Source organism: Tursiops truncatus, chromosome 14, assembly GCF_011762595.2.
Source record: "Tursiops truncatus isolate mTurTru1 chromosome 14, mTurTru1.mat.Y, whole genome shotgun sequence".
NCBI classification, from domain to species: domain Eukaryota; kingdom Metazoa; phylum Chordata; class Mammalia; order Artiodactyla; family Delphinidae; genus Tursiops; species Tursiops truncatus.
The window spans coordinates 68,654,763-68,674,150 of record NC_047047.1 but is presented as its reverse complement, the minus strand read 5'-3'; the positions used below and the strand labels follow the sequence as shown (position 1 = coordinate 68,674,150).

The window sequence follows — 19,388 nt, the reverse complement described above, 5'->3', positions numbered from 1 at the left end:
AAAAAGACAAATAAAGGCAAAGGATTTGAATAGTCATTTCTCCAAAGAAAATACAAATATCCAATAAGCACATGAAAAGTTACCCAGAACCATTAGTCATTAAGGAAAATATAAATCAAAACCACAATGAAGGGCTTCACTGGTGGCACAGTGGTGAGAGTCCGCCTGCCGATGCAGGGGACGCGGGTTCGTGCCCCGGTCCGGGAAGATCCCACATGCCGCGGAGCGGCTGGGCCTGTGAGCCCTGGCCGCTGAGCCTGCGCGTCCGGAGCCTGTGCTTCGCAACGGAAGAGGCCACAACGGTGAGAGGCCCGCGTATCGGGAAAGAAAAAAAAAAAAACGACAATGAAATACCACTTCATATCCACTAGAATGGCTAGACTTAAAAAGACAGACAGTACACTTTGGCAAGGATGCAGAGAGATTGGAACTCTCATATTGGGTTGGCTAAAAAGTTCGTTCGGGTTTTTCTGTAAGATGTTAATGGAAAAATCCAAATGAACTTTTTGGCCAACCCAGTATATTTCTAGTGGTAATGTTAAATGGTGCAGTGACTTTGAAAAACAGTTCGGCAGTTCCTCAAAATGTTAAACATAGAGTTACCATCCGACTCAGCAATTCCACCACAAGGAAGGGAAGTGAAAACATATGTCCACACAAAAACTTGTACACAGACGTTCATAGCAGCATTATTCATGAGGCCAAAAAGGTGGAAATAACCCAAATGTCCATCAACTTATTAATGAATAAATAAAATGTGGTTATCCACACACTGGAATATTATTCAGCCATAAAAATAATGAAGTACTGATACATGCTGCAACATGGGTGAATCTTGAAACTTCTGCTAAATGAGAGAAGCCACTCACAGAAGACCACACATTTTATTATTTGTATGAAAATGTATGGAATCAACAAATTTATAGAGACAGGAAGTAGACTGGCGATTGTCTACAGATAGGAGGAGGGCTGGGGAAAGGACTGACTGCTAATGGGTAGGGGTTTCTTTTAAAGGAAAGATGAACATGTTTGAAAATTAGATCATGGTGATGGTTGCACAATATGGTGAGTATACTAAAAACACCGAAATTGTACATTTTAAATGGATGGATTTTATAGTATGTGAATTATAACTCAATAAAGCTGTTTAAAAAAAATTCTATAAGGAGGGGAAATAAACAGAAATAAGATCAGCTGTGGGCTGGTAAGTGTTACAGCTGGGAGATGAGTACAGGGGGATTCATAATACTATTATCTCTAGTTTACGTTTAGAATTTTCTGAAAGAAAAATTGGATACATTTCCTAGAATTTTCAGAGGTGCTTATCCAAATGTTTTCTGGCCTCCCCCAGTTCATGGGCTCGGAGAAGGCCATCCGTCCTAGGTGGGGTGGAGTGGGTTTGTTTTACACATAACCTGAGCTGCTGCTGGCCACTTCCACCATCTTTCTACTCCATTGACCACTCTGCCCACTCACGGGCAGCTTGGCCGACCTCTGCCACAGGCTGGCCTCTGGACCAACAGTGGGCCTCTGCCGGGGCCGTGCCCCCCTCCCTGCCTCCTCCTTCAGACCACTGACCTCTTGTATGTCTTCCCTTCTACTTGTCACCACCAGCCCTGTCAGAGGGGGAACCCACAGCAGAGCAGCTGGGATCCCAGTGACCCAGCTCTTGCCTCCACCCCTCAGCCCTCTCTGTCCCCCACACAGACTCTCCCAGAGGGTGAAGCTCAGGCACAGCCTCACACATCACCTAGGCCCCCAGCCCTCTCACTTCCAGGCCCAGCTGCTCCCTCTGGCCTCTCTGTTAAGTATCCTCCTCCCTCGGGCTGCATCCTGTGCTCTCCGTGCTGCCAGCTGTCTTCTAGCAATCTCAGCCCAAGGAAAGATCTAAGCGGTTCTGACTCAAAGTGAAGCTGACTTCCTTCCTACATGGCTCCTGAGCCCTGAACAAGTCAAGGGATTGTATGTATGTGCACATAGAGGTCCCTGGAGAGTTGCCACCAGTTAAAAAGCCCTAGAAAGGCTCTGGAACATTCTACAACAATTAGGGGGTGGGTCCAACCACTTAGGTAGCTCTGCTTGATTTCTCACACCTGTGTGGTCCCTGACGCAGCCAAAATCCAGAGTTACACGGGTTTTGGTATGAAATACGAAGTGTGGCCTGGAGGAAAGATCAGAGGAGGAACTGAAATCCGGCTGGGACAGCAGGGTTGGAGAGGAGGAAGGGCCACACGACAAATGGCGGAAGCAGAATTGCCAGGACTTGGTGACCAGTTGCATGTAAGGATTAAGAAGAGTTCCAGGTTGGGGGACCAGGTGAAAGGTGATGTCCTTAGCTGGGATAGAAAAGGAAAGAGGACTGGGTTCAAGTGCGATTGTTGAAATGGAATGCCTGTGAATGCCTCGGTGGGGATAGAGGGGCTTAGCTGGAAACTGAGGTCTAGAGCTGAGGTGAACCAGCAATGCTGAGGACTAGAAGCTGCAGATGTGGCGTCTACATCAGGGCTCAGAGGCCTCTCTCAGAGATAGGGTGACCGAATGGTCTGGTCCTGGTTTACACCCTCTGTCCTGGTTTATGCCTATAAACCTATTCCTGTTAGCACCTCCTGCACCCTCAAGTGTCCCAGTTTGGCTGACAAACTGCCTTCCAGTCACAGCTCTGCTTCTTTCCCGCTGTGTGACCTTGGAGCAAAGCATTTCTGCTCTTGGAGTCTCCGTTTCTTTCCTCTGCAAAAGATGGAGATTGAACAGTGATCTGAAATGTCTCTTCCTCTGAGAAGTTGTGTTCATCTTATCTGGTGCCGTTTCTCTTGGGGTTCAGGTCACCTGATGTGGGATGTCAGTCACCTCCGAAGAGAGCGTTTGTGTGTGTGTGTTGAGGGGGGAATCTCTCTGGGGTACCGAGGCTGAGGACGAGAGTCCATGGAGCCCTTTCAGCACCAGCCTATGTCTATGCTGGAGCTATCTGGCTCACAGACTGGTGGCAATCGGTAAGAAGGCGCCGGGAACTTGGAAAGTGGGGGCGGAGGGGGCGGTATTAGGCTTCGGCAACAAGCTGGGAAGGCAGTGGGATTTGCAGTTAAACCTAGCTTCAAATCAAGCTGCTACTTGACCTCTCTGAGTATGTTTGCTCATCAGTAAAATGGGGTTAATTAGGCGGCCTCGCCAGGATGCGTGAAGCTGGAGGTGATATACGTCCTAGAGGCAGCAACAGCTGCTGGGATCGCGGCGGCAGAAGCTTTGGGAAGTGAAGCAGGACCCCGAGCGGGACTGGAGGCGATTCCCGGAGGCCGGGGCACCAGCGGGCGAGGAAAGGGGGATTCGAACACGCTCGGCGGGGAAGGGGAGGCCGACCCCCACCACCGACCCCGGGGATGCCGCTACGCGTCCACGTTTTCCCTCCCGGCGCCCGCCGGGGGTCTCGGTCCCCGGCTGTCACCTGGACGCTCGGGGATGGGGCGGGCGAGCCGGGCGGGCGTAGAGGCGGGCCTTGGCGGCGTATGCGGGCGCGGGCCGGGGGGTGGGGCGAGGGGCGGGGGGCGGGGGCCGGCGCCCCGCTGGGAGGCCGGCCACGTGACGCCCGCAGCACCGGCTGGGCCGCCAGGCGGGGAGCGCCGCGGCGGCCCCAGGAGGTGGCGGCGGGCGCGGAAGCCCGGGCCGCGCGGGACTGGCCGTCGGGGCCCCGGGACGGCGGCCCCTGGGACGCCCATGCCATGGAGAAGTTGGCGGCCGGGCTGGCGGGCCTGCGCTGGAGTATGGGCGCCTTCCCGCTCGACCTCATCGTCAGCCGCTGCCGCTTGCCCACGCTTGCCTGCCTCGGGCCAGGTACCGGGGGTGTTGGGAAGGGCGACTGGGGGGCCACGGGGCCTTCGGGGACTCCCCCGGGGCCGTGAGGATGCGGCTCCTGCCCTCCCGCTACTCGGCGCGGGCCCCGCGCTGCTCCCGGAGCGCCTCCCAGGAGAGCCGGGGCCCACGAACCGAGGGGCCGCCTCCTTCTGGGCCCCACGGACGGGCACAGGGACAGAAACCTGGGACAGGGACTGGGGCCGGGCCCAGGACAGAGTTCTCCGGCCCAGCTGGAGCCGGGAGCGCGGCGGAGCCGCCAAGTCCGCCCCGTCGGTGCACCCCCTTCCCTCGCCGCCCTCAGACCCCCGCCCGGGCCGCGCCCCCCTCCATCCTTTTGTCTCCGGCCTCTCACCTCGATCCTCCCGTATCCCTTGGGCCTCGGACTCTGTCTTCCCACCGCCGCCGCCCCCCAGCCCCGCTCTGTCCCTCTTGGGACCCTTCTCGCACCCTCCTTTCGCGGCCTGGGGAGCAGCCTCCGGTCCCCGGGGGCCGGCAGACTACCTCTGGGCCTGAGTGAGCGAGTCCTTCCGCCGGGCGGGCCCCCGAGCCCCCGGACCTCCCCACATCTTGCCCCACTTCTCCTTGGGGCCCGGGGGCCCAGGCTGCACTGCTGATGGTTGCGGGCCCGAGAGGGGCGCCCGGAGGCTGCGCCGAGCAAGTGGACCGTTTGGGGGAAGAGGGGCTGCTTGGCTGGGGGAGGGGCAGGAGCCGGGGCTGGCAGCCAGGCCGGGGGTTTTGTGTGTGAGAAGAATAGGGGTTTGGCCCGCGTTGGCACACTTGCTTCCCTGAATGCTAATGGAGCCCGCGGCCACAGGCTCCTCTCCTCTTCCTTCCGCGGGGCCAGCAGCCACTCCTCCGACCCGCGGCGGCGAGGAGTGGGCACAGTGAGCGTCACCGTGCCCCAGGAGCGGGCTCGGTGAGAGCGTCTATGCCTGGGCCGTCGGGCAGGGTTGCCTGGCAGTCCAACGTCTTGTTTCCTGGATCATCGGCGTGTGATGCGGAGACTGCCCATGTCAACAGCAAGGCTGTGTGTGTCTGCGTGTGAATGGAATATGCTGGCCCTAGGTTGTGCCTGGCCACTTCCCACACATCCTCTTTGGCATCTCCCCTCCCGGGGGGGGGGGGGTCCTTTGTGAGCTCCTCAATCTGGCAGGCCTCCTTTGGGCTCCCTTGACACCTCTGGCACCCTTGTCTTGTCTCCTACTGTAACCCGTTGTAATGGTCAGTTTATTGTCCTTCTACTGGGCTGCAGGCTCCTTGAGGTAGGGCATCCTGCCTAACAAAGATTATGGAAGGAGTAAATGAATGAGGGAATGAGCAACTGGTGTGATGGCCCAGTTGCCTGGTGTCTGTCTGTGACAGTGGTGGCTATGGCTGTGGTCACCTTATGTGATCAAAACTGTGAGTGTGAAAATGTGATCAAAAGTACATCTTGAAGGTCCCTGTGTGCTGTGTATTTGGGAGGGGCCCCTTAGTGGGACCATGGGACTGAGTTGTGTCATTGGGGTGACAAGCAAGCCCCTATCACTGTGGCCCAGGGGGCTGTGCTGGCTCAGCTACTGGTGACCATGACCCATGGTTGCTGGTGTGTGTCCTGCGTGACTGTGGCCTGCATCCTTAGGAAGGGCAGCCTGGGGCTTAGGAGAGCTCTAAGAGGAGGTTACAGAGTAGGAAAGCCTCCTCTGCCTCAGGTGAGGAATTGAGGAGAAAGGCTCCCCCCTCCCCACCCCCATACACAGGGTGGAAGCCAGGCCCTTCCTGCAGGTCCTGAACGCATCGTCCCCTCCCCTGACCAAGTGCACACACTTCAGGGAGTCCCCAGCCATCAGAGTAAACCATTTCCCATTTGGTTGGGTGGCAGATATTAAGTTGCGTCTGAGGGGGCTGGGAAGGAGGCATCCCTCACCCCCACCCTACTCACCAGCTGCAACCAGGAGACGGCTCAAAGGCCTCCTGGAAGCTGGGCCAGCCCTTCTGCTCTCCTGGAAACTGGTGCTGGGATTGGAGCCTCTGGGGCCCAGGCCCCTCCCGATGGCTTCCCCCAGGACTAGCCCCCATCACTCTTCTAAACCCACCCCTTTCCTCTGGCCTTCATTACTGTGTTCCAAAGACTGGGGGGGTGAAGGGCTGAGGGAGGGCGAGCCAAGAAGCAGCTTCTCTGAGGTGGGATCAGCGGGTATCTGAGACTGTCTCCTCTCTCCTTTGAGGTCCCTTGTGCGCAGGAGACTGTCTGTGGCAGTGGGTGAAAAGAGAGCCCAAAGAGAGCCAGGAGTCAGCTCCTGTAAGCCCTGCCGTTCTCCTGACCCGAGTGACCCACATAGCTCTGGGGTTCACATGGACGGCCCCTTCTCGGCCCTCTCTGTGCCCCACCAAGACCCTCCTTTCCTGGCCTAGGAGCCGACTCGGGGGCTGAGAATTCTGCTGGTCTCAGTTCAGGTGGTTCTGAGGCCCAGCTCAAGTGTCTGCTGCTCAGCACTGTCTCATCCTCCCTCCTGCCCCACACTCCCCCTCAGCCAGTTTACTGCCCCTTGTGTGAGAACTCGCACAGCCTCCATTCAGCGCCTCAAACTTGGCCTGTATTCTCTGTTCACATCTCTTCCCACCTCCTCCTGGGCCTAAGGGCTCCTGGAGGGCAGAGGCTGGGCTCATCCGCTGGGAGCCCCTGGCTCCCGCACAGGGCCTGGGACAGCAGGCAGTCCAATCGAATGATGAATGCAGGACGGAGGCTGGGCCGGTTGCTGGGGCCCCATCGGGAGCCTGAGCCCTGAGAGAGGGGGCCTGATTCAGCCCCGAGGTCACAGTTGGCAGCCTGCCTGTCCCTTGAGCGCTGCTGATCTGGACAGGGATCGTGGGGAGCTGTCCCCGGTGGAGTCTCGGTGAGGAGGTAGGAGGTCACCCTGCCTATTCTTTCTGCCCCTCCTAATGTTCTCTTTTCTGTCCTTCCTCCTCTATCCTCCTTTCCCCTCTCAGGGGAGTATGCCGAGGGCGTCAGTGAGCGAGACATCCTGCTCATTCACTCCTGCCGCCAGTGGACAACGGTGACAGCCCACACCCTGGAGGAGGGTCACTATGTCATCGGGCCCAAGATTGACATCCCCCTGCAGTACCCAGGTGTGCCCAGCCAGGGACAGATGGCACAGAGCCGGTGGGAGGTGTAGGCAGGGGGGTAGGGGTGGGGAGGTCTTGGAGGAAACTTGGTGACTGGCTTTCCCTTAGAGCCACAGGGGTGAGCGAGGTCATGGCTGGCAGGGTGGTGATTAGGGTTAGGGTTAGAGTTAGGGCTCAGTGGTTTCCATACTGTTTTGTGGAGCCCTGGGTTTCTGGTTGCAAACCTTTGATTCCCATTTTGTTTTAAAATAGATTTGAAACTCATGTTAAAAAAAAGTACCCACACCCTCAAACTGCTACAGATCAAACCTTAACCCTGACTAGAGACCTTCAGTGTGTACCATTACATACAGGTGGCACCTCTGCCTCATTAACACTTTTTGCACAGACCCTCAAAGGGAGTATCTCCTGCTAGGATCCTCTCAGTACCTTGCAACCAAAAGACTTCAAAAACAAAGGGATGCTCAGGCTGATTATGTGGCTGCATCTGCCTGCTCTAATCCTGTTTTTCCCAATTTTTGTGTTAAACTTATTGTTTTCACTGATTGACTTAAGTGAATGTTAAAATTTTAGGCTTTTAAATAAGATTCTGCAGTGAATTTCTACTTTTATCTGTTATATATATGATGCTGATGTCCTAAAGATTTTGTTTGAAGAAAGGATTCTGCTGCTGAAAAAAGAAAGTACAGCCCTTTCGTTTTACACACAATGAAACAGAGGGCCTAAGAAGGGAAGTGACTTGCCCAGGGTCACACAGCTAGTAAGCAGCAGAGCAAGGGCTAGCACCCAGGTATCTTGACTCCTGGGCTCTTGCTTGCTGCCACATCAGGAATGCAGGGTTGTTGTCCCCTGTGTGGGAGGGATGTGAGTCTGGTGGCCCCATCCCAGAGATGCCCCCATGTGAGCCCAGGATCCCACAGCTCCTGCACATTAAACATGTGCTGCGTTTCAGACACTGGGCAGAGCGTTGTTGTCATTGCATCCTCACAGCAACCCTGTGAGGAAGTTTTATCAAGCTCCAGGAGTTAGTAGTTAGCCCAGTTCTGTGTTTATCTGCTGCCCACCCCCCAACAAAGGTTGGAATACTTTGAGCTGGGAAGGCTCACAGTCCCTTCCTCACAGGTATGCTGTTCCCCTTCTGGCGCTGCCTGGGTCTCCCCGGAGTCAGTGGGACAGGACTAAACCCTTTACGGGGCTTCTGCTCTTTACAGCGCCCTGTGCATCTTGTACTCCTGTAGCCCCACAGCCCATTTTAAACATGAGGAAACTGTCTCAAGTGTCTTTCTGACCTGGCCTGGAGCCCTTGGGGAGGCCTGCCCAAGCTAGAAACTTCCCAGCCTGGGTATCTGGCCTTGGTCCAGGGAGAGGTCCCAGGTCTTCGATAAAAAAAGCAAAGATTGGGGGACTTCCCTGGCGGTCCAGTGGTGAAGACTCGGCACTTACACTGCTGGGGGCACAGGTTCGATGCAAAAAAAAAAAAAGCAAAGATTGGAAAAAGCCTTCACTGACAGAAATGTGACTTACTGTGCCATTTCGGTTGTGTCATTAAAAATCCGGGAAACCAAGGTACAGAGCCTCCTGGGGAACTCTGCGTTCACGGGGCTCCTGGCCCTTTCCCCCCATCTCTTTCGGTGCCCTTGTGTAAGGCGGGTGAAAGCTGGCCTGCCGAGGTGTCGCATCCCCAGCTCCATCTTTCCGGTGGGCCGCTCGGGCCCCGCCTGGATGGGGGCTGGGTGGCCGAGGCCCCCCTAGGAGGGGGAGGGGCTGGGCCGCCGGCGGGTTAATGAGGAAGCTCTGAGTGCACAGCTCCGAGCTGGTTCCTCCTAATGAATTAATAATTGCGCGGGCAGGCGGGGAGGCGGTGGAGGGAGAGGGGAGGAGGGCTCAGGGCGATGCCCTGCAGCGAGTGGCGTGGGGGCCGCTGCTGGAGAGCCGGGCTCCAGGCCAAGGCCCACCGCCCGGGGAGGCGGGGAGACCGGACTCCTCCGGGACGACCCCCCACCCCACCCCGCCCGCTCCCCGCCTTGCCCTCTGCGCGGTGCCTCTCCCCGCGCGGGCCGCGGACCCTGCGGAGCACCGGGGAGATGCGTCCCTTGAGCCAAGTAGTATGCTTCCACTTTACAGGTGGGAAAACAGAAGCCCATGGGGATTAAATAATTTGCTCAAGGCCACACAGAGGTGTGGCAGAGCTGGGATTCAGCCAGGTCTGTCCGACTCCCAGGTCTGTGCATTTACCCACCATTCTTTATGGAGCGTCTGTTATGGGTCAGGTGCTGGCAGGGAGGGGTGAGAAACAAGACCCTGCTTCAGGCTGGAAGGGACGGTCGGGGCTGCGTAAACGTGCTCTGGGACTCACGGACAGGGAGGAGGGGCAGGCCAGGGTGCGGCAGGTCCCTAGAGCCGCAGGGGACCTCGGGTCTTTTGTAGGGGGAGGCAGGAGAGGAAGCTGCCCCCAGTGGGGCTGCAGAGGGAGGAAAAGGCTTCCAGGGGCCAGAGCATCACTCCCGGGAGGTCTACCTTCCTTCCTCCCGGCAGCGATGACCGGTGCTGGGCTCAGGCTGCGGCGGAGGGGGTGGTGCCGGCTACCATGGTTACATCGATCTTCGTTGCCACATCCTCCCCACCCCCCGGCTCTAGCCCTGACTTGGCTCCAGCTCTCCCCACAGCGGGCAGTGGGCACTTCTCCCTGCCTGGCTGCTTGGAGTTGGGGGGTTTGTGTGTGGGTATTGGGGAGGCGACTGGGTGAGGGATGGGGGCTACTTTTCTTGGATGGTAGCAGACCTGTGACTCCTGCTTCCTGACCTGCAGATCACTGTTCCTTGCTAGGTCCCCTCCCCAGCTTATCCCTGCTGCCCTCGAGGGCTGTGGCTCATCCGAGGCCTCTTCCTACCAGGGTCTCAGAGTGGCTCGGGAAGGATGGAGGATGGGACGTGGGGTCTGTTCCCTCCAGCTTTCTCCTGGGCATTTCCCCCTCTCTTCCTGGGTTGTCACTTTTCCTGCTCATAGGTGTTGATGCTGCAGGCTCTGCCGCTGGCCCTCTGCTCTTCATACTCTGCCTTAGGGAGTGCGTGTCTCAATCCCGGTTTCTGGTGGGCTTTGGGGCCTTCAAGAACCGCCCCCCTGCACTATATACAAAATGCTTTTTTGTGTGTTCCTGCTAGGGTTACACTGTGGGATTTCTCTGGGAAGAGGGTTCCCAAAGGGTCAAGATCCTCTGTTCTTCCTCTTTCCTGAGCTATCTTGTCTGCCCCACAGCTGACGCTGCTTCCTGTGGGCTCGTGACCTTCTGTCTGTTACTTCTGACTAGGCATCCTCAAGCGCTGCACCCACACGCTCGCCTGCCCCAGGAACACCCCCTGCAGGGCCTCACTTGGCCTCCCCAGTTTGGCCGGTGCTCCACAACTCGTTCCTTCCAGGGTCTCAGTTTTGGTTAACAGCTCTGCCGTCTCCATTTCTGACCAGGCTGGTGACCCGAGTCCCTTCCTCCACCACCTACTCATCAGTCTGATGAGTTCCTCACCACAGTCTGAGGCGGCTCCCTACCTTGAAAGTACCTCTTGGTCTGCTCATTTTTGTTATTCCCTCAGTTGCTGCCCTGGCTCTTTTCCAGAACTCGTTACTGAGTTATTTACCTGAATGGTGTCCCTGTTATCTTTATAGAGTAAAATTTTGATCTTGGTCTTCCCTTGCTCAGAACACTCCAGGGGGTTTCATTCTTACGGAATAAAGTCCTACCATATGGCATTCAGAGCCTTTCATAACCCAGTTGCTGTCTGCTTCACCCCTGTCATCACCCCCCCCCAAGTCCTACCCTCCAGGCACTCACCACTTTGGGCAGGCAGTCTGCTTCCGTGACTCTGTGTCTTTGTTCATGCTATTTCTTCCATGTGGAATGTCCATTCTGTAAAGCTCTTTGCATTCTTATGATGCCCTCAGACTGCCAGGTAGATTTCCCCCAACTCAGCGGTCTTCTCACTCTTTTGTCATGAGTCTGGTGTAGCATTTGTCACATCCTGCCATCACACACTATATCTGGATTTCCTTGTGGGCAGACTATCTTACCCAGATGTGCACCCCCTGTCGGGGCAAGGCTAGTGTCTGGCACATAGTGGGTGCTCCGCAAATGTTTGTGGAATGAATAAATGAATGGACTATGACTGCAGCAGCCGCCAGAGACATTACAGAAGCTAGAGCCACCTTGTCTTCTCTCAGCTTGTACAAGACTCTCTTCCTTTTGTGTAAGGGCTAAGAAGAGGCCATCTGTCCAGATGCCAGCATGGTTCACAGCCTGTCTTTGTGCTTACATAGGTGGGCACATAAAAGATGTGTGGCCAGTGAGGTTAGACAGTTTACACAGAGGGGTGTCAGCTTTACGGATTATCATCATTCTTTAAAGTCTGTGTCTGCTGGGGGCATCTGCTGAGCCAGCCAAAACATAGCCCTGGACTGCAGGTTGGGAAGACCTCATCCGAGGGAGGAGGCTTTGCTGGGCTCAGATCGGAGACCTCTGGGACAGTGGGGCTGGAGATTGGATCAGAGGAGGACTTGGGAACAGATTAGGAGTCAGAGTTGCTCTCCCTGGATCTCCAAAGACTGGGGCTGGGCCCCTCGTCTGCCCATTGCATCAGTGTGGGTTAGCAATCCACCGCAGACACGTAGAATGCCAGATCCAGGTGGGGCCCAAGAGCATCTGCTTCAGCCTCCTCAGCTGAGGACTCAAGCCCCAGAGAAGGGAAGGGATTTGTCTAGGGTCATAGCAAATCAGAGTGGGGCTGGGACCAAGCTAGGAATCAGCACCCCCAATGCCACACTAACGCTTGGTCCGAGGATAGCTCTGTGTCCAAGTGTTTGGGTGCCAGTTTGCACTTGGGTTTCTCTGGGCAGGCGGCTGCTAGCCTTATCACACACCCACAAGCTGTCCACTGGGTGAGGGCTGGGCTCTAGTTGCTAGGAATCTGTGCTCACCTCCCAGCTGAGGCTTGAATCAGCTGACCAGCTCCTTCCACTAGTGCAAACCTGCCCTTCTGACCACCTGAGTTCCAGAGAGGCTGGCTGAGATGAGGGGAACAAGAAGCGGGGACAGTGGGGCCTCTCCGGATGCAGGCTAGGCTCCCAGCAGCAGGCCCACCCTAGCAGCAGCCTACATTCCTTCCTGTGCAGGGAAGTTCAAGCTCCTGGAGCAGGCCCGGGATGTTCGGGAGCCAGTGAGGTACTTCAGCAGCGTGGAGGAGGTGGCCAGCGTCTTCCCCGATCGCATATTTGTGATGGAAGCCATCACCTTCAGTGTCAAGGTTAGTCCTTTCTGCACCAGGCACGGTGCCCCCAGGTTTCCATTATCCTCAGGGGCAAGCCTGACCCTGGCTGGAGGGAGGCCTTTGAGCTCTAAGAGGTAAAAGTGTCACAGTGTGGCTTCTGACAGCCCCTTGAAAGCCTCTGGCTAGGTGTATGAACCTCCTGGAGCTTCCTGCAAAAGGTGGGGAAGCAGGAAGTGTGTGTGGAGGGTCACGGCCTGACTGGGCCGTCTTTCAGGGCAGCCATCCTCTCAGCCACTGGTGGCGGTAGTATAGCTGTGGGGCACATAGTGCACACGGTCCCCCACTTACGTACAGGCGGTTCTTGCCTGTTTATAAACCCTCTGCTTATCCATCAATTCATTTCTCTTCAGGGTAGTCTTGTTGAACAGGTGGAGGATTGTTATCGCCCTAATTGTAAAAAATGATAACAAAAGTTGCCATATACTGAGTATTTTCGAAGTATTTCATTGTACATATAGTCTATTTAATTCTTACAGCAATTCTTCCAAGTAAAAGTAACTAAGGTCCCCGAGAGGTAACTCACTGAAGGCTGCTCAGCCACCACGTGGCCCCTCCAGGATGGAATGTCCTCAGTCAACTGCTCTTGATCTGGTCTTAGCCCTGGGAAAGGCCCAAGAGGAGCGCTGTCCTCCTGGGTCCCGTCCCGGTGGCTTTCCTGGGGCCCTGGCTAAGGCCTCCTGTCGTTTCTGGGATCCCCAGGTGGTGTCAGGCGAGTTCAGCGAGGACAGCGAGGTGTACAACTTCACGCTGCACGCCGGCGACGAGCTCACTCTCATGGGCCAGGCGGAGATCCTGTGCGCCAAGACCACCAAGGAGCGCTCACGCTTCACCACCCTGCTGCGCAAGCTGGGCCGGGCCGGGGCGCTGGCCGGGGTGGGCGGCGGCGGCGGCGGCCCGGGGGGCACGGGGGCCGCGGGTGGCAGCGGGGGCGCCAGGCCCATCAAAGGCAAGATGCCCTGCCTCATCTGCATGAACCACCGCACCAATGAGAGCCTGAGCCTGCCCTTCCAGTGCCAGGGCCGCTTCAGCACGCGCAGCCCGCTGGAGCTGCAGATGCAGGAGGGCGAGCACACGGTGCGCGCCATCATCGAGCGCGTGCGGCTCCCGGTGAACGTGCTGGTGCCCAGCCGGCCGCCGCGCAACCCCTACGACCTACACCCGGTGCGGGAGGGCCACTGCTACAAACTGGTCAGCATCATCTCCAAGACGGTGGTGCTGGGGCTGGCGCTGCGCCGCGAGGGCCCGGCGCCGCTGCACTTCCTGCTGCTCACCGACATGCCCCGCTTCGCGCTACCGCAGGGCCTGCTGGCCGGGGACCCGCGTGTCGAGCGCCTGGTGCGCGACAGCGCCTCCTACTGCCGCGAGCGCTTCGACCCCGACGAGTACTCGACCGCCGTGCGCGAAGCGCCCGCCGAGCTGGCCGAAGACTGCGCCAGCCCGCGCCGCGCGCGCCTCTGCCTGCCCGCGCCCCCGCGCGCCCTCCGGCCCGCCCGCGACCCCGCCTCCGGCCCCGGCCCGACCTGCGACGGCGACCAGGAGGAGTACGTGAGTCCCGACTGGGCCGGCGCGCCCGAGCCCGCAGCGCCACCCGCCGAGATCCCCTACGAGGAGCTGTGGACGCACCAGGCGGCTGAAGGCTTCGCCGAGGGCAGGACCCGGCCGCTCCCGGGGCCCGACCTCATCTCCTTCGGGGCCACCGGGCCGCCCCACCTGGAGCCCGAGGCGGCCCCGCCTCCAGTGCCTCCCAAATCCGAGGCGGTGAGTGGACGCGGTGGAGGCGAGGAGGTGGGGGAAGCCGGGCTCTGAGCTCTGTGGGCCCCATCCTCCAGGGAGGTGGCCAGGCAGCGGTCAGGGTTTGGGTTTGAAAAGCTCGTTCTCCTGGGCCCCAGCCTTGGCATCTCGGTCTCCAGCCCCCCAGAGTGTGTGACAGAGGGTGGCCGAGGTGGGGAAAGGGGAGAAAACAAGGAGGAAGGAAACGCAGGAGCATTTGTAGGAAGGGATACCAGGGACGGTGGCAGGGGAGTTGTGGGGGCGAAGATGCCAGCAGGTCGCCAGCCTCAGAGAATTGGGGATGAGCCTAGAACAGTGTTACCCAGAAGGTTCCACAGAACAAGGAGTCCTTTAAGTTGTCCAGTGTAAAGAAGGTTCTATGGTGACGTAAGTTTAGAAAATGTAGTCTGTGATGCCCAGCCTTCCCCCTCCTCACTTTGGAGCCGCAGAGTATTGGTATAATAAAGGCTCTGAGAAGTTCTGCACGAAGGAAGCCCGTTTATCTGTGTTTAACACAGAATTTTCCAACCGAGCTTGTCCACAGACTATGGACAACACCTATGAGCATCCCATGTAGTCCACTTTTGAGTGTCTGACCCGTGAGGCAGGGAGCCAGATGGCAGGTACTTTTCCTTCCCTTTCTTCTCCTCACTACACGTTTTTCTTCTTAGTTCTCTCCTTTTCCCTGAGGAGGGGATATGTCTACTTAACTGATTGTTTATCTACTTCTCTATTTTTTCTTACATTCAAGGTGGATTTCCAAGGCCACAGGAGACAGTGTGTGTGTTGTCGGCTCTCGATGAGCGAAACGGGCTGGAGAGACGAGAAGGGGTGGGTGGGTGGGTGAGGAGCTGGGGTGTAAGGCAAGGCAGGCTCTTGGCAAAGTGGGGCAGTGTCAGTGCCAGATGCCGCCCTGGCCCAGCTGCCTGGGGACCGGGGGTGGTGTCATGGCCCTGTGCTTGCAGGTGAAGGAGGAATGCCGCCTGCTCAATGCCCCTCCTGTGCCCCCCCGAGGTGGCAGTGCCAATGGCCGGCTCTCGGGCAGTCCTCCGGTGCCCCCACGCTTCCCCAAGCTGCAGCCTGTCCACTCCCCCAGCTCCAGCCTCTCCTACTACTCCTCTGGCCTCCAGGATGGGTGAGCCACTTCTTTCTCTTGGTCCTGGGCCTCCTCAGGTAGATTGAAGCAGGGGAGGGTGGGGAGGGGAGCCAGTGCTGAGGAAGAGGAAGTCTTCAGGACCGGGGTTCAGAGGTTCTGAGCAGCACCTGAGGGAGGGGGCCCTGGGGTCCGGGCTTCCTGCTTCAGTTCGCTCCTCTCCTAAACGATGACAGTCGGTTGGGAGTGTTGCTCTGTTTCCCTCCAGAGTGGGCTCTGCCACGGGGTGGAGTGCTCCTTGCTATTGAAAATTTTCTATGTAATTCAGTTTAGTTTAATTTTTCCTGGGGAGGGGGGTGCCGGGAGAAAGAATTGGGCAATCTCCGAGGGCCGCAGGCCTCGGGGGCTGGGGCGCGGGCCAGCGCTGCTGAGATCGGAGCAGCGGCCTCTGGGACCTGGTGGAGCAGTGGTTCGCTGTGTCGTGTGTGTGGCCCTGTCGCGTTTCCCTCTTGCTGTGCTTACCCTTCCATCTGTGTCTGTCTCTTTGCCCACAGGGCGGGCTCCCGCAGTGGCAGTGGCTCTCCGTCACCGGATACCTACTCCCTCTATTGCTACCCATGCACCTGGGGAGACTGCAAGGTGGGCGAGTCCCCCAGCCGCCCACGCCCGGGACCCCTGCCCTCGACTACGCAGCCCAGCCAGGCCTCCCGGGCCCTTGTAGAGCCCCTGAGCAGTGGAGCTGCTTCTCTCTGGGGGGCCGACACCCCGGTCAAGACCTACCACAGCTGCCTGCCTCCATTCAAGCCCTCCCACCCCCAGAAACGCTTCGCTCCCCTTGGAGCTCTGAACCCCTTTTCCGGGCCTGCCTACCCCCCAGGCCCTTCAGCCGCCTCCTCTTCTGGGCCCACAGCCAGCTCAGGTCCCCCGGCTACCTCCAGCCCCGCTCATTCCCCGGGCCCGGGCCCTCCAGGCCAGGCCTGTTCGGCGGCTGCCTCCTCCTGCTGTCCCACCTCCTCCTCCTCTTCCTCTGAGCGGCAGACACCTGCCCTGGAGCCCTCTGATCCCTTTGAGCTGGGCCGGGGCAGTTCTCCAGAGCCGGAGCTGCTGCGCTGTCAGGAGCCCAGAGCTGTGAGGGCTCCTGGGCCTGGGCCTGGCCTTCTGCCACTTGGACCCCCCAAGGCCTTTGAGCCTGAAGGTTTGGTGCTGCGGCAGGTCCCCGCCCCCCTGTCCCCCGTGGCCCTGCAGGGGCCCGAAGCAGGCAGAGCACGACTCCTTCTCACCCAGGGGCGCCTGGAAGGGCCTCCGGCCAGTCCCCGGGATGGGGCCACAGGCTGGGGCGGCCGGGATGCCTCCTCCTGGCAGCCCCCCGCTGACTTGTCTGCACTCTCCCTGGAGGAGGTCTCACGAAGCCTGCGTTTCATCGGGCTCTCGGAGGACGTGGTGAGCTTCTTTGCCCGAGAGCGCATTGACGGCAGCATCTTCGTGCAGCTCAGTGAGGACATCTTGGCAGATGACTTTCACCTCACCAAGCTGCAGGTCAAGAAGATCATGCAGTTCATCAAAGGCTGGCGGCCCAAGATCTGACTTTCCCACTCGGGGCTGCACAACTGGAATTTTGGCCTGGAGGCCCCGGGGGACCAGCCCTGGGTCTGCAGGGTGACGGCACCCCCAGAGGCGGGGCCTGCCTGCAGGAAGAACCTATGCCAAGACTGAGGCTGCTAAGCAGCCGCGGAGAGGAATCCAGGGGAGACACACCTGGAAACGGGGTCCTCTGGGCCAGAGCCCCGCATGCATCTTGCCTTTCAGTGTGCAGAGTACGCGGGGAAGGGGCTGGAGGCGCCGGTGCACACCCGGGCCTGGTGACACATTGCTGCGATTCCCACGGGGGTTCAAAAGCGGGCCTTCATGGTGACCTAACAGCCCCCTCCGTCCCGCTGCAGAGCTCCGCTGATAGCTCGTACTTCATAGCTTGTAGGTGCAGGCTGGAGACAAGGGAAGATGGTCCATGATCTAAGCACAGATTCCCCAAGTGCCCGCTCTCCTTTGTGCTCTGTGGGCTTTTGGCCTAGCTGCCCCAGAGTCGGGGTGCCTATTTCTGTATCTCGGGGATGCCCTCCTTTCCCCTCTGCTCCACTGTGTGTTAGGCCCCTGGCCCTGAACACAGGTGTATCAAGTACAAGCCTGTGCCACCACACCTGAGAGGCTCCACCTGTGGGCTCTGGTTCTTGGGTGATGGCTTTGGAAGAGCCCAGCTCTGCTCTCGACCTGCTTATCTAGTTAGGGAGGCAGATGCTCCCCCACGTCTCCAGTGCACTGGCTTCTGACGCGAGCTCACTGCAACTAGACCTGCATCCTGCCTGTTGGGTCCAGTCCACGAAGACTCTGTGCAAGAGCAGGTGGATTGAGGGCAGCTGCTCCCTGATTCTTGAGGCAAGTGGCCTTCCATCACTCCCATCGGTCTCCTGCCCCATCACCTGACCCTGGCAAACACATGGTGTCCCTTCCTGGCTTTCTGTCACTGGCACAGGTGGGATGGGGAGGAAAGAGAAAGCACGATGGCTTGGGAAAACCTGCTTTTTTCCTCCTGGAGCTCAGTCCTCTCGCACCTGTTCACCTGCTTCAAAGCAGGTCTTTGCGCCCTGTATCTCGAGCACGGTGATCGCCAGCAGCCAGAGCAGGTTGGCTGTCGTGTCCGACCACCCAGCCCCCGTGCTCGTCCCCGTCTCACCTACCAGAAGCACACTAATCCTCCTAGCGTCAGGCCCAGGGGTTATCAGCCTTTTCGTCTGCCTTACCGAGATACTTATCTCCTCTGTTTTTCTATCTTAAGAGGAGCGAAGCCGGGCTGCTGCTCATCCCAAGCAGGCTGCCTCAGTGCTGAGGGAAGGGGAGTCAGGAAGTAGAGCACAGAAACTGGGATGCTGAGACGTTGGGTTTCCTTGCCAATCACTCAGTGAATCCTCAAGGGCTAGTGAAATAAATGCTAGACCACTGAAGAGTAGTGCAGGTGGAATTCTGGGCGTCAATTGTGTTCTTTCAGAGGGCCGTGGGGACCGACTGGCACAATGTATGTGCCCGCGGGCAGGAGAGGACTTCAGAAACGCTGTGTGTACACGGCCCACTTGTTCCTCAGAGGCAGCTGGTGGAGTGGCCCTCATTCCCTTCTGAAAAACCCTCACCAGCCCCTCAACTACAAGAACCCTCAATTCCCACTGATGTTTCAACATAATTCACACCTACCTAGTGCTGCTAAGTGGAAAGGTCATACTTCAAAGCTCCAAGCCACTACCCAGGTTTAACTTCCTGCCCTGTCCAAATACCTGCCTTGAGGCTGCTCACACCCCCCCACCCCCACCCCCCAGAAGCCTGTTAATGGCCTTGGTGCAGAGGATCAGTTCTCCACCTTCTATGGGTCACCTGAAAACTCCCAACTCGGAGATGCCTTGGTTTTAGAGTCTGGCTTCCTAGCAACCAACTGTTGAGTGTTGAGCAGAACTGGAGCTGAGCTTCCCGCCTGCCAGCCTCCATAGCAGAGCCATCCAGGGGGATATCTGAAGTACTCGCAGCTGGAGCAGAGGCAGGAGGAACTGGTGACATCTCGAAGATGAGACTGCGCGGTGTGATGGGACTTGAATCATGATTCTGCACGCACGCGGTGTGGATCCTTCTGCCAGGCCCAGTGAGGAGCCCAAAGCTGTTTACCTGGACTGGGCAATGCTGCTGCCAGAACACAAGTGTAGGAACTTTCCACACAGAGGGCAGGGGGAGGGGAAGAGTGGCGGCTCTAGCAGAGGGGAGGTGGCGGTGGGTCACACGGGATGCCTGTCATCACTGTGCAGGCATCGTCCACCTTCTGTGCTCTGGGGCGGCCAAGACGTGCAGGATACGCTGGCCAGGAAAACGTCACCTCCTCTGCTTAATGCCAGCGTTCCGCAAACATCCTGAGGTGCGCACATGAATGAGTCACACCGAGAAAAGAAGGTAAAACTGTGCAGCGGAAAGGAGTCTTCTATGCTGGCCCTCCACACCTCTCCCCCGTTCTGCTTAGCCGGGCCTCTTCCCCACTGTAAGCGGAAGCCCAGCCAAAGCATTTAAATGCAGCTGGTTTAAAAGGCTTTAGGCTCATAAAATCCCACTTTCCATCAATGCCGTTTCTCTCTTAAGGTGCTGCCCCAGTACATTCCTACCCCGCAGCATAGGGCTTTATTCCAGCTCACCCCTTGAGGAAAGGGTAAACCACAAGGGCAAAGACAGAA

General features: G+C 58.0%; 1 protein-coding gene across 2 annotated transcripts; it reads left to right on the top strand.

The window, feature by feature from the left end:
• The first annotated feature begins 3,572 nt into the window (after positions 1-3,572).
• On the top strand, positions 3,573-19,270 carry GAREM2 (GRB2 associated regulator of MAPK1 subtype 2). Of its 2 annotated transcripts, XM_033838906.2 has the most exons (6): positions 3,574-3,825; positions 6,817-6,957; positions 12,115-12,245; positions 12,969-14,027; positions 15,005-15,174; positions 15,687-19,270. In XM_033838906.2, exons 1-6 carry the CDS (start codon positions 3,714-3,716, stop codon positions 16,714-16,716), a joined length of 2,643 nt encoding a protein of 880 aa, XP_033694797.1. In that variant the 5' UTR covers positions 3,574-3,713; the 3' UTR covers positions 16,717-19,270. The 2 variants fall into 2 exon arrangements, with proteins under 2 accessions (XP_033694798.1, XP_033694797.1); XM_033838907.2 differs by lacking the exon at positions 6,817-6,957 and having other exon boundaries at positions 3,573-3,825.
• The last annotated feature ends 118 nt before the right edge of the window (positions 19,271-19,388 follow it).

Excerpts from the sequence above, each read along its gene's own strand:
- GAREM2 (XM_033838906.2), top strand. The coding sequence starts at position 3,714 with ATGGAGAAGTTGGCGGCCGGGCTGGCGGGCCTGCGCTGGAGTATGGGC. Across the intron at positions 12,246-12,968 it reads CCATCACCTTCAGTGTCAAG|GTGGTGTCAGGCGAGTTCAG; the intron begins GTTAGTCCTTTC and ends TGGGATCCCCAG. Across the intron at positions 14,028-15,004 it reads TGCCTCCCAAATCCGAGGCG|GTGAAGGAGGAATGCCGCCT; the intron begins GTGAGTGGACGC and ends CTGTGCTTGCAG.